General features: G+C 35.0%; 1 protein-coding gene across 1 annotated transcript in view; it reads right to left on the bottom strand.

Annotated features, from left to right (window-relative positions):
* Positions 1-11,031, bottom strand: part of nfia (nuclear factor I/A) — a 732,272-nt gene extending 721,241 nt beyond the window's left edge. The window contains exon 1 of the mRNA XM_072574236.1: positions 10,596-11,031. Within this exon, the coding sequence (XP_072430337.1) occupies positions 10,596-10,691 (96 nt within the window). The 5' untranslated portion in view covers positions 10,692-11,031. The remainder of the gene's footprint in view (positions 1-10,595) is intronic.
* Between the last annotated feature and the right edge of the window lie 1,970 nt (positions 11,032-13,001).

The following is a 13,001-nucleotide window of genomic DNA, read 5'->3' as shown; positions in this document are numbered from 1 at the left end:
ATCAATTCTTTTTTTTTGTAGAATATATTGATTTGACATTATTTATAGTTAGCCAGAAAAATTAATCTGACAAGTGCAGAAACAAAATTGACTGAAACATAGCATCTCTGCAACACAGAATCTTGAGAGATACAAAGCTGACAGACTATAGCCCCACCACTGGTGGGAAGGTGTAACTAAAGTGACAAATATGCGTATGTACTTCCCATGATGAATATTTATAACTGAAAAGTGTTGACATATAGTGTCACAAAATATGACAGTTTTGTAGATAGAGATATGCTGAGAGATGCAAGATTTTAATAGACTATGAATGGCTTGGATAGATTTTTTATGATGGAGACTAGCCAGCAGAGTACAGTGATCAGCTGCCCAATGGTGCTTGAAGGCACTCAGTCCATATTTCGAAGAAATATGAAGTGGCCTGTGAAAACCAAGATAATGCAATATCACAAGAACTGGTGCCCCATCCAGTTGTGAAAGGCAGAAAGGAGGTTTGTGACCATGTTGAGGTGGGAGAAGTCCATTGTATCTTGGAGAGAACCGACAGGAGCATTCCTGCTTCTCCTGGGTTCACAAAACTAAGTTCAAATTTTTCCTTTTGGAGCTTTTCTTGCTGTATTACTAGGTTTCGTTGAATGGATAATCAATGAAGGAGATTCTGCTAAGTCACAATCTTGCCACTGGAGTCCTATACAACCCAGAAACACATGTGAGCCCTGGGAATAATGGCAGTAAAGTTAATTCCATGACCATTTCATTTCTCTTGATCAGAGGGAGTTAAAATTAAACTAATTTTGTCTAAATCTTATTTCTCTCATGATTGCAAACTGGTGGAATGATAATAATTTGCTGGTTGAACAGTTTCAATTCAGGAAAATTGGTCACAGAATTGAACCAGTCATGATTTTGGACTACCCGATCCTTATTTGGCAAATTCACTCAGAGAAACCAAAAGGCTGGCAGGTATGGGGATTGTCACTACATGTATATAGTGTGGGTGACCTTCTGAGGTTAGGGGTCAGAAACATTGTTTTGACTAAGCAGAAATAATTTTATTCTGCATCAAGCATGCATGTGACATGATTAATCAAGTCTATAAGGTTAACAAACTGAAAAAGAAGCAGCATGTGGAATTCAGTAATCAAGTAGTTAAGTGTACGACATAGCTTCCATTAGCCAGTATATCCAGGAAATACTGGCATTCCTTGTCCAAGTGAACAGTGAATCCAGATTCGATGACTACTGCATAATTTAGCAATAACATTGTACCCGCGCAGCTCAAGAGTCCTTCTTATGATTAGGGATGGCATTATGTGTAACCCATCTTTCTTTGTCACACAACAAAGGGCCTCACGCAGAGACACTGGCCGCTGAGTGACACTTGTGGTCTGTACCAGACAGTTCCACAGTACCAGATGCTTCAGCTAGTAGTTAAAGCAAAAGAAAATTGGCTGCCAAGCTCTGCTATACCAAGGCAACTGTGCCAAGAAAAAGGTTCCTTCATGTTCTCCAACCTCTGACCCATCCTCATCACAGCATGGGGCCCACATTCATAACCAACAAACAATTGCATCATTCATCCCACTAATGCAAACTGTCTACAATTTAACATGCAAAGGCCTGAATTTACTTCAGCAGTCTGCAACAGCAAAACTACTTACGGGAACTATAGTTACACTAAAAAGTGACACTGGATGAAGTATTTAATATTTAATTTGTTTGGAAAGTAGCTGAACAATTAGATGAATCATGTTGAAACTGCTTAATGAGATTACTGTTGTAGAGAGCAACTGCAATTAACGTGACAAATTTATATTTTTGTCTCCCATTATAAATGTGGTCATAAGGGATTTATAGTGGAAAAAAGTTGACACAGAAGCATAAAAAAATGACAAGAGTTACAGTTTTGCAGCCATGGCTGTAGATTTAATAAGGAGGATGTAGGTTTGTTAAATGACAGTCCCCACCGCCTGTTTTGAACAAGTACATATCGGTACAATGCATACGGTATTAGTTAACAACTGGTAATTCATTCCACTCACCCACCCCAAAAATGAAGACTGTAACATCTGTGATTTAGCATCATATACCTTTCAGTTACATCAGTCAGTTATATCTTTCATTCATGTTACACAACCTCTTCATTCACTGTTTGTTACATAATGGAGATGGATGATATTTAAGATATTTAATTATATTTAAGTTTCTATTATGACAAATATCTGACTGTGAATTTTCAAAATACATTTAATTTCGTGTTTCGTTTCTGATCATAAACTATTCACTCTTGCATTTGATTAATTTACAGCTTTGTGAGCATTGCTTGTAGTGAATTATTCTGCATTTTAACCTGATGAGGGATAAGTACTTACAAAATGATCGTGGGAATATTTTTGATGCATGTTATAAGCTTCCAAATTCATATTTCAAATGGGCATTATTTAGAGATATTCTAGTTGGGAATTCCATAGGTTTGGGGGAGCAGAACTTTAGTACCAGTGAAGCAACTACAGAAGTTTTTTTTTCCCCACCAAATATGCTACCAGCATGTTTCTGTTGGGTTGGAGGCAAGAACATTCACCCATACATTTATGTTTTCCAACTCCCTTGGATTTAATGGAGTGGTTTTAATAGGCTTATTAGAACTATGGTACTGTCCTCAAATGTAGCATTAAAATATTAAAAAAAGATTAGTCAAATTCAGTATTCTCCAAAATTGCTTCAACTTTGTATCCTATCAACAGTGAATCTATAATAAACAGCACTGAGCAGATGGAAAGTTAAAAGACATCGCATTCCAGTAAATTAAATTATTGTTTAAATAAAGCATTTATGTCGCTACAAGTGCCCTAAGGCCTAGAAGTGAAAAAGACCATTGAAAGTTCTGACGAAGGGTCACTGAACCCACAATGTTAACTCTGCTTTCTCTCCACAGATACTGCCAGACTGGCTGAGTTTTTTTCCAGCAATTTTTGTTTTTGTTTCTGACCTTTGAAAAATGTTTCGATTAATCACAAAAAATAGTTAACTTATATCTTATTTAGTTTCCTGTGATCACACAGGTACAAGGCTGAAATAAGAGCAATAGAAAAATGAAAATTATCAGCTTGTATTCAATTCAGCCTTAAACTTATATTGTCAGAAAAAATGGACGGCAGCTTTTGCCAGATTTACTGCTTATGGCAAATATCCTTGAGTTAAATTACTTGTGTAATCTATAAATAAAATGTTTGACTGTATAAAAGACAAGTTGTTAGATAAATGTTTTTGTAGAAAGGTAATTAAAAATATTCAGATGAAGAGTTTGTTTAAGATTACCATACAATAATATGCCATTTATTAGTATTGATTAATAATAATGAACCAGTTTCAAATGAATTGCTCAACAGTATGTAAAGAGAGTTGCAGCTTTTGTTTTAAATGGAAGGGCAGTGAACATATTTGGTGACTTACATTACAGCTCACCATAAATGCATGGGAATACTAGAATTCTACTGCTGTTTAACATGTTTCATGGTCAGAAGATGGTATTTACCAAGAGTTAGCAATGCTTATTGTGCAACGCTTCAACTGAGAAAAGTAAAACTAAATGTCAAATCTTTTAGATATTGTAAATAAGTAAAAGTGAGGTTATATACTTATACCAATGATGACATAAATTGAGAAAGCTAGAAAAATTAACATAGACACAAAAAAGATGTAAAGACTAAAACCACCATTATATATTATATATATATATTTTCTCTAAACAGCAAACAGTCAGAAACTTTCGTTCCTCTATATTCCTGTGGCGTTACTTTTTTTGTAAATATAACCTGCTGTGGAAGAAAGTTTGTCAGGTTACAATATAAAGTTTACATTTTGGATGATTAGAATGAATTGCAAGCTCATTGGATAACTGCACTTGTATGGGTGGTGTACAGTCAAGAGTTTTTGCTAGCTCTTTCAGGTAAATATTGTGACAGCTCCTATATCATAGGTGCAAAGTCCAGGGAATTTAACCCCAGTACTTTCAATCATTTAACACTGTAAAATAATATACTGTGAAAGCCCATGTTGGAAAAAGCAGGCAATTTCAAAAGTATTACCCACATGCAGAATTCTCTCTCTCTCTGAAAATGAATTTTCAGACATAAGGTAAAATGGAATTCCTGTTGTCATAATTTTAAATGGATCAAGAAGGTATATAAGCAAGCACACAAATGATAAACACTTGTAGGTATGGTAATAAGTACATAAGTTGATATGACTGCGCAGATATTCATGTGCATATACTTATCATATGCAAGCACAATGCAGTTCTGCTTGTTCTCCAAATCATGCCGCCTGGTGTGTGCTCCAGTGAAGGCAATACACACCTGACGGACAGCTCTGTTCCATTGCACCTGACTGCTGGCTCACATGTGGATCCGTCTGCTTGGTAGTTTTTTGCTCTGTATGAAGCTAATGGAATTTGCAGTTGATTAACCTCAAATCTGGAGTAAGCTCTCGCCTGGCACAGCAGCTGGCGATGTCATGACAACTTGTATTTCTTAAGTGGATAAGACAACCACGGCATTACTGTAGCATTATGTTCTGCACTGAGGAGGACATCTAACAAACTATAGAATGTGAGGGACATGAAGAGACAAAAAGAATTTATGAGGAAAATTAATAGTATATTGAAGTGGTAAAATAAGATTAGACTGAAACAGAAGGAGAAAAAGTCAATGCAATATATGTTAGGATCAGCAGACTGATGGTAAGAAACTACAGGTATATTTACAGTGATATTTTGTTTTGTGTTGATATTGAATTATGGGGGCCTAATCAGTCACTGTAACATCAGCAGAGTATTGGCTGAAAACCCAGGTAGACGTTTAAGTGGACCTTTCTCTGATCAATCACCAAAATTACACTGGATGATTGCAAGGAAGCCAAAGGAAATTCTTGGCAACAGTGAAAGCATAAGCATGGATTCAGGATTCAACCTGAGTCCAGAACAAAGTTTCCTGTTGCGACTAGTTCGGGAATTGTCCATAAAAGGTTATTTATAGACAGAGGGTGAACACTTTCAAGGACTAATGGAAAGATATGTATAAACAAAAGAAGAGTTAGAAAGGGGAAAAGATAGGGTAGACAAAAATATAGAAAAAATAAAATGGAGATGCAGACTGAAAGAGTGGGAAACATCAGATGAAAATGAGCCTGAATTAGGAATAAAGGTATCTGAGTAAGCAGGAGAATACCACCACAAACTGTGGCTAACCTGTAATCTGGAGAAAGACTGGGAACTTAAAACAAGATGTGCAAATATGTTAAATTGAACAAGAAATGAAGTGCAGAGAAAAACAGTGTGGTAAAAATATAGAGAAGTCAAACCATAGAAAGAGAGATTTAAGCAAGTGCTAAACACAGCAATTTGAACAGGCGCTGTGTCCAGTAAAGGAATAGACCCCCAAAATGGTTAGACTTGAAGATGTCAGGGAATTGTCAGTATCACAATGAAGCTCTTCATTCAAATTGAATGGACTTCTGATTTTAAAGTAATGTTTACCTTGAATATCATATAATGAACTTATTACAATTTAAAATAACTTTGATAAATGTGTCTTCTTATTAAACAAATTGAAACTATCCAAGGAACCAATGCTGCTTTCAAATTAAGCCATAAGGAGCATCAATAAGATGTTTTTCATCTATTATATCTATTTTCTGTGGGTTTTAAATGTACCAGGAGACTTTGACCACATTGCTACTCTAAAATTGTTTACAACTGTGTACAGGATCTACTGGGTGTCATGCTAACAATTCGTAAAGCCAACATTCTTACTCTTGGTAACCCACATTAGTCAGTTCTTCATTAACAAAATAGAAAGAATCTGTAAAACTTAAATTGGGAGTGGGGAATAGAAATATAACTTGCTGAATTTCAGGAAACTCTTTGTACTGACTATAAATGTCATCAACTAGAACATTCTGCTCAGCGTGATAACAGGGAGTGTTACTTGCTGCTGTTCTTTGGTACCAAATTAATATTTACCCAATACAGCCAAATTTTCATAAACACAAACGACACTGTTCACTAACATGTTCTCCACATTTTGGGGTATACTATATAAGATGATTTTTAAAAATAGACTGTTTTTTTGGGTTATTGACTGCAATTCTTCAATTAAAGGCAGTCTAGTTTTGTTCAGAAAGTATGGGGCAGGACGCAGGATAACTTCATTCAGAGCTTTCGTTCGTCTAGAATCGGAATTGTCCATATTCTGGCGATGTAAGGATGAGACAAAGACATCCGTACCATCGAGCTCATACCATTGTTGCTGCAGATTTTATTTGAAGCTGCTGAATAAGTTACGGTTAATTCAACACGGCGCTCAACACAAGACTCAACATTTCCAACCAACTAAACTTATACACAAAAGGTTTCAATTGTGTAAAACAGTCGTTTGCCCCATGCAGAAGCTCCTAAGTATCACAATATCATTTAAAAAAAAAGTATTTAAGCGATACCAAGTTACGATGAAGACATCATTGCTACTCAACAAACTTTCACCTGCTATTGTACGGAAATGTTTGGAGGAAAACTGAATAACGGAGATTATAGGAAGCTGCGTTTAAATACCAACATTTATAGAATTATTCCCTTAAATTGCTCACAGATTGCGCCTTGTTGTCAATTTCTAGTAACTTCCATCGAAACAATACCTTTTCGCTTGTCATGTGTGGGCCTTAATCGGAAATGAATAGGAACATTATAAAGAAGGAATGTTTATATTCAGAGAAATGAAACTTTACAAGGGTAGACAATAATCATTTCAAATGTGTTCGACCATTTAAATTCTAAAACAAGCAAGCGTAAAATGTTAGAGAGTGACAATTAACAAATAAAACCAGTGAATCTATTGCCAGCTCTGCAATTTCTGCATATTACAGGTCTTAGACATCATACCGTCAAATGTATTTTAAATGTGTCCACACACATATCAAACATCATCGTGGAAATGATTATTAAAACTTCTTTCTGTATCCACTCATAATGAATAGACAAAGCAAAACATTTACATTCGAAATCTTTTTTGGCAGCGCTGTGGGATATCCATGTTCTAACCTACACATCGAATAGTGTTTCTAGCGGAAATCTAAACAGATTCAACGTTAAGGTGAGGTCACCGAGTATCTAAGAGATGACGGTCTCAGTGCAAACATGCAAACTCTACTAAGTCTCAAATTGGAAGGCTTCAATTTTTTTAAAATCATCAAATCACGCTGAATATATTTTGCATCCAGGGGAAAAAAAATCACACAACTGGAGAGCAAAATGACAATGAATACTCTAGCTGGAATCTGTATAACTAGGCTGAAAAAGCCCCTATTAGATAGTTAGGCTATATATATATATATATATAGTTTTTATTTGAATTGCACTTGTGTTTTGATTTCTGATATGACAACACTGTTAACTATTAAATGATAATTGTCTTTCACATATTGGTGCTAATTTGTTGTATGTTATATATGTATCTATGTGGTTATTACATTTATGTGTGGAAACACCAGCAGCTATTATTACTTAATGTGAATCACACTTACCTAGTCTGTTTTGTAACCAATTTGTGGTATTCCACATGTTTACTGAGAATAATTCTGAGAAGAGCTGGCTTCCCATGATTAGGGATGAAATTTCTAATGACATCTTATGGAAGAACAATTTTTTTAATGTAATGACAAAGTATAATCAGCTCTTCAGAACGTGAATAACATATGGAAATGAGCTCCATTTATGATATTATAACTACATTTTTGAGTTTTCATTAATGTTAATTATGTAAATTAATGTGTTATTTGCAGAGATTTCTTTTATAGAAGTAACAAACAATTATTTTTTCATTGTTGCACAAAGTATTTTGCATTTTTATGGCTGTGCTGGTCTTGTAATTGTATCTAAGAAAATCATTTAATTTTCCATTTTGGAAAAAAATGTAAATGATTCTTCATGTCCTTATGTAATTGAAGCTGCAGTTTCCCTTTTTCCTGACAATGATCTGTGTGTCAATCTCAGGTCAATTTCATACATTCAGAATCAACCAACCAGTGATCTCAATGCACTGGAGTTGAATTAAAAAGAGGAACATCAGTAAATAGACTGTTGGAATTACAATGTAATTAACTTATGAAAAACTGTCCAGAAGCAAATAACTAGAGCTAATCTAGAGGGGGAAAAGTGTGTATTATTATTATTTGATTTTTAATACAATTATCAAGATAATATTTAAAACTCATGCGAGACAGAGAGTAGAATATCAAATGTTCCCAATACAATAAAAGAAAACAAACATTAACTCATGGACTGACTTTTTAAAAACTTGCAGAATTTTAAAGAATGATGCAAGTCTAAAAGTCACATACAGACAGGGAATGCAACTGAAACATTTGAAAATGTCATGCTTCTAGATCATCAATATAGCAAAGAGCATATTTCTGACATAGAATATTAGACATAAGAAAAGTTTGTAAGAAAAACATAGCTGTGTATAAATACTTGCCTACAATATTGGTCATTTGAACAGTGAGTACAGCTTATTAAATTTAGTCTTGTATTGCCTTTGGCAACAAAAAAAATCAATATTAAAAAAATGTCTCTGACAGAGGTTTGTTTTTACAGCATGTTTAGAATCCTTTCTGTGTAATTTAAATTCTGAGGGACAGAAAACAGTCTGCATACCACACCTTATTAAGTCCTTAAAACAATAACAAAATTCACTAGACATCATTCTCCACATTTAACATATGAAGTATATTATACACAAATCATACAGTCATAAACATAGGCACTGCATAACATTAGTTCACTCCAAAACTGCATTCATTTTATGGAAATTAATGCAATTATAAATTTTATACTGCATAGTATTTAATGGCAAAATTAGAAACAGTTTGTTAAAAGTGGTTCAGAAAGTAATACTGCAGGCATATCTTCCTTTAAACAGCTGTACATTAACTTCACATGGATTGCTCCTCTGTAAATTTTTACTTCAAAGCACCATTGAAATTTAATGGCAAAAAGTGGTAAGCACATGCAGAGGGAAAAAAACCGCCTCCTTTACAATATTGAAATGTTTACAATTCATTAAAAATAAAATTCTCCTGTCACAGCAGCAGTCAGAGAGGGGGCAAACCTCCTACTGAAAATAAATTCTGCTATAATTATAGTTATCACATTGTAATTTAACTAACAATAGCACAACAGAACTTGCATTATTACCACTCAGCTTCATTATACCAGGAAGGTTCTGGCAGTCGTGCTGGTCCTGTCTACCCTGACAGGAACAAGCATGTAGAAGCAATATTTAAAAAAGGTTAGAACACAAATGGATATGATTCAAATCCTGAGACAGAGGTCATGAATACCTTGACTTGAAACTCTTCACATTAATTCCCCCCGTGAGACACCACATTTCCAAAATTGCATCTAAAAAAATGTAAAGGAAGTCACAAAGTTTCAGTCTGCCAGCAGAGAAAGAAGAGCAAGATGCACTGTACAAATCCACTTGCCAGGCTTTATCCTGATATTGATGCAGAACAAGCAAGTTTACGGTCCAGTTGAGAAAGTATAATACACTCATTGTCCCAACAAACTTTTTCCCCCTTCCCTCTTTCTGCCATCCTTCCACCCCTCCAGTCACTTTGGCAGAATTCGTGCTTGCCTCAAGAATAATAATGACCAAAACAAATAATCACTTTTAATGAAGCTAACGTACACGCTGAAGCACACAATGGTGATTCGCATCTCTGTCCCTTGCAACAGAACTCATTTGTATCTAGTGCCACAATGGACTATTGTGCATCCTTCTGCATTCCGTGTATCCTTTTTGATTCAGCAAGTCAAAGGTTGTGTGGCTCGACTGACTGTGAATTGTGTTAACCTCTCCGCACTGCACACCGGAACCATTCAACGACTTAAAATCAGAGGCAAAGTTTCTAACAAACTACATAATGAAAAGGAACGCAAAAACACATGACTGAACTGACAATAACACAGTATCCCACTATAATGAAAACAAACAGAAATGACTGAATACTTTACATCAGTGATATACGGAAGTATTCCAGTATTCAGAGAGTAACTGCTAGAAACAGCTTTAACATGACAAAGTTGATCAAATTTCAAGTTGACAACAACACTAACTGTTGAAAAAATATACAGATTTTCATGCAGCTATTTTAAATCAAGAGAAATGACTTAAGTCTCACAGCCACTTAAATAAGTAATCACAAGAATTCTGAAACACATTCTGTCTTGCATGCATGAAACTACCTGATCAACAGATACTTTTAAATAACACATCTCTAATTTCACGCTTTAAAAAAAAACAAAATTAACACTTTGTCCTGTCAATCACTTGTTCTCTCTTGCACGATTCCAGGATAAGCGGGTTACTGTGTAGTGGTCATTGTTCAAAAAGCACAGAGGAGAAACTGAAAGTGTGAGATTGCAGCTCTGAATAGTGTGAAAATCAAATGTTAATTTGATGAATGCAAGGTCTGGGACATTCAGTCAAAGAGGGAGGGAAAGTAAAAAAAAACAGCTTTTGCTGCCAACTCACCATCCACCATGTCCTGGCTGAGATGTCATAGCACAGCTGCCATTTGATGGAGCTGTCGGAGGGTTTCCCGGCCATTATGCTGTCAGCAACCTTCATCTGATGCAGCTCACGGGAGATAAGACACCTAATTGAGAAAACATTTGCAATGGCATGTTGGGCAACATTGTAGCCCAATCCATACCATATGGAATCATGGGTAAAGTCTCCTTGACAATGAACCAATCTCACAGACCCAGTGGCAAGGTGAACAGGAACCGAGGAGTCATCTGTTCAGTACTGTCTTTGCTTAAAAAAAAGAGCCCACTGCTCAACATCAAAGTGAAGCGGCAAAATAAGTGTTTCAACACTGAGACAATTCAAGTCTGCGAGCTTTTGGTGAACATGGGGATTTAATACGAGAAACACAGGTAGTGGACTATGGACTGAGAATGCCATAGGCTATTAGCCGAAAATTTCTGCATGACAGATGGAACTGCTTAGAGTATCATGCAATGTTTTTACAGACTTCGAGGCTGATGCAGTATCTGTTTCTACATTGCATGCGTAAAGAGCTAATTTTCTCAAACATGAAGAAAATGTGCTATTTTTTCTTCAGCTTCTATTCCTGTTTCAGCTTTTCTTTCATCTAATATTAAGCAAAATATAAATGTTGTGTTATATTTAAAATAGGAATAGTGCTTTCAGCAGAGTTAGCAGATATTCTGCTTTGAACAGAAGAGTTAATAGGAATTATGAGAGAAAATGTTCAATTACGAGAATTACATTTTTAAAAAGAAATTACATTTCCATCTTACGAACATAATATTGTCATATAATAATTACGTTTTTAAAGATTTTCGAATTTTGATCAACAATCATAAGCAAAATTGGCATATGACAAACAGCATCCTTGTGTTTAGTCACCCAGAACACTTACCGGCTTATGTTACTTCGAGTTTTATTAAAATCAAACCCCTTTTTACCCTAATTACAAATTCTTTGCCCTTAGAGAAATTTGAAGACTGACAGAACGAAAAGAAGGAATAATTTTAAGACAGCACGGAGGCTTCAGAATTAAAAGCAGATATTGTCTTGGAGCTAAACTAAACACAAACAAAACAAAAAGTGTGCCATGGTATTTTTTTCCCCCTTCTTTCCTCGCAAAGCATGTTGCATCAAAATCAATATCATCTTCATGTCTTTGAAACAGGAGAATCAATCATGCACATCCATTTTAAGTTATCCAAATCTAATCAATTCCTTATGGTTATAATTGCAGATAAGTCTTTTATTTCTCTCAAACAACACACTAGATATCAGACAATATCTTGCCCATGGATAGGGGAATTAAATATTTAAATTAAAATGTAGATTAAGTAAATTAGAAAGTTCAGTATTTAGTGAACATGACAGCTGTAATTCAACATTTTGGCATGAATTAAGATCTGTTATTCACACACTTTATTATTCTGTAATTTTTTTGATAATGATTTGCAACTCTTTTTACTAGACTTGAAAGGTAATTGTGGAAAGACTAGAAAAAGTGAATTTATGGAAAAGTATAATTCTACACCCAACTTTCTGAACTAACCATGCAATAAAAAATTTTAAGAGAAGGAAATGCATTGTTAATGCAATAACTTTAATTTTGATTGTTAACCAGCATAGTTGGTGCAACACACTTCAATAATTAAAATGATTAAACTATGAATAAACATTGAGATTTTAATAACATCCAAAGTAGCAATTCTAACTTTCATTTTGCATTGAAAAGTATCATTGCAAAATTTCTTTTGAATGTTATTGTGTTGAAAAAATGTACTTCCCACAAAGGAGTTTGCTATTGTTCAAAATGAACTCTTTTCACATTTGTTTTGTAGTTTAAATGAAGGAAAATGTCAACGAATTGCCCAAAAGACACAGACTACCATCCTTAATTGAATCGTAGGTTGTTTCCACAAAAACCGAAATATATTGGATTGTAGAAACAGTTTGTAAGTTAATTTGACTAGTGTCTCCTTAAAAATTACATGTAATGTCACAGGTGAAAATAAATGATTTTAACAACTTGTGGGGAAAAAGCTGAAAGAAAGCAAAGGTTAATATAATCTAACTATGCATCAGGTATAGAATGTCAGATCTGTCAAATTTCATCACAGTGTGCTGGTCTGCTAAGAGATTTGATTTTTCACTGCTGTCCTACCATGTTCAAGTCACAAACTGCCAGCAGCAACCAGCAAACAACCATAGGCTTGCAGTAACAGGCCTGAGTGGGAAGCCAGCCGAAAGAACCATCTGCTTCCGATTTCTAACTGAGCCAAGATGTGCAGTGAAGTATCCTCACTAGCTCAGCCAGCCGCCCCACTAAAGTTATTAGCGTTACAAGTGAAATTATCTCTCCAAACAGTGGGGGTGCTGTAAGTCACC

Source organism: Chiloscyllium punctatum, chromosome 7, assembly GCF_047496795.1.
Source record: "Chiloscyllium punctatum isolate Juve2018m chromosome 7, sChiPun1.3, whole genome shotgun sequence".
Classification (NCBI taxonomy): domain Eukaryota; kingdom Metazoa; phylum Chordata; class Chondrichthyes; order Orectolobiformes; family Hemiscylliidae; genus Chiloscyllium; species Chiloscyllium punctatum.
Note: the sequence above shows the minus strand (reverse complement) of the source record. Positions and strands in the feature narration are given on the sequence as shown.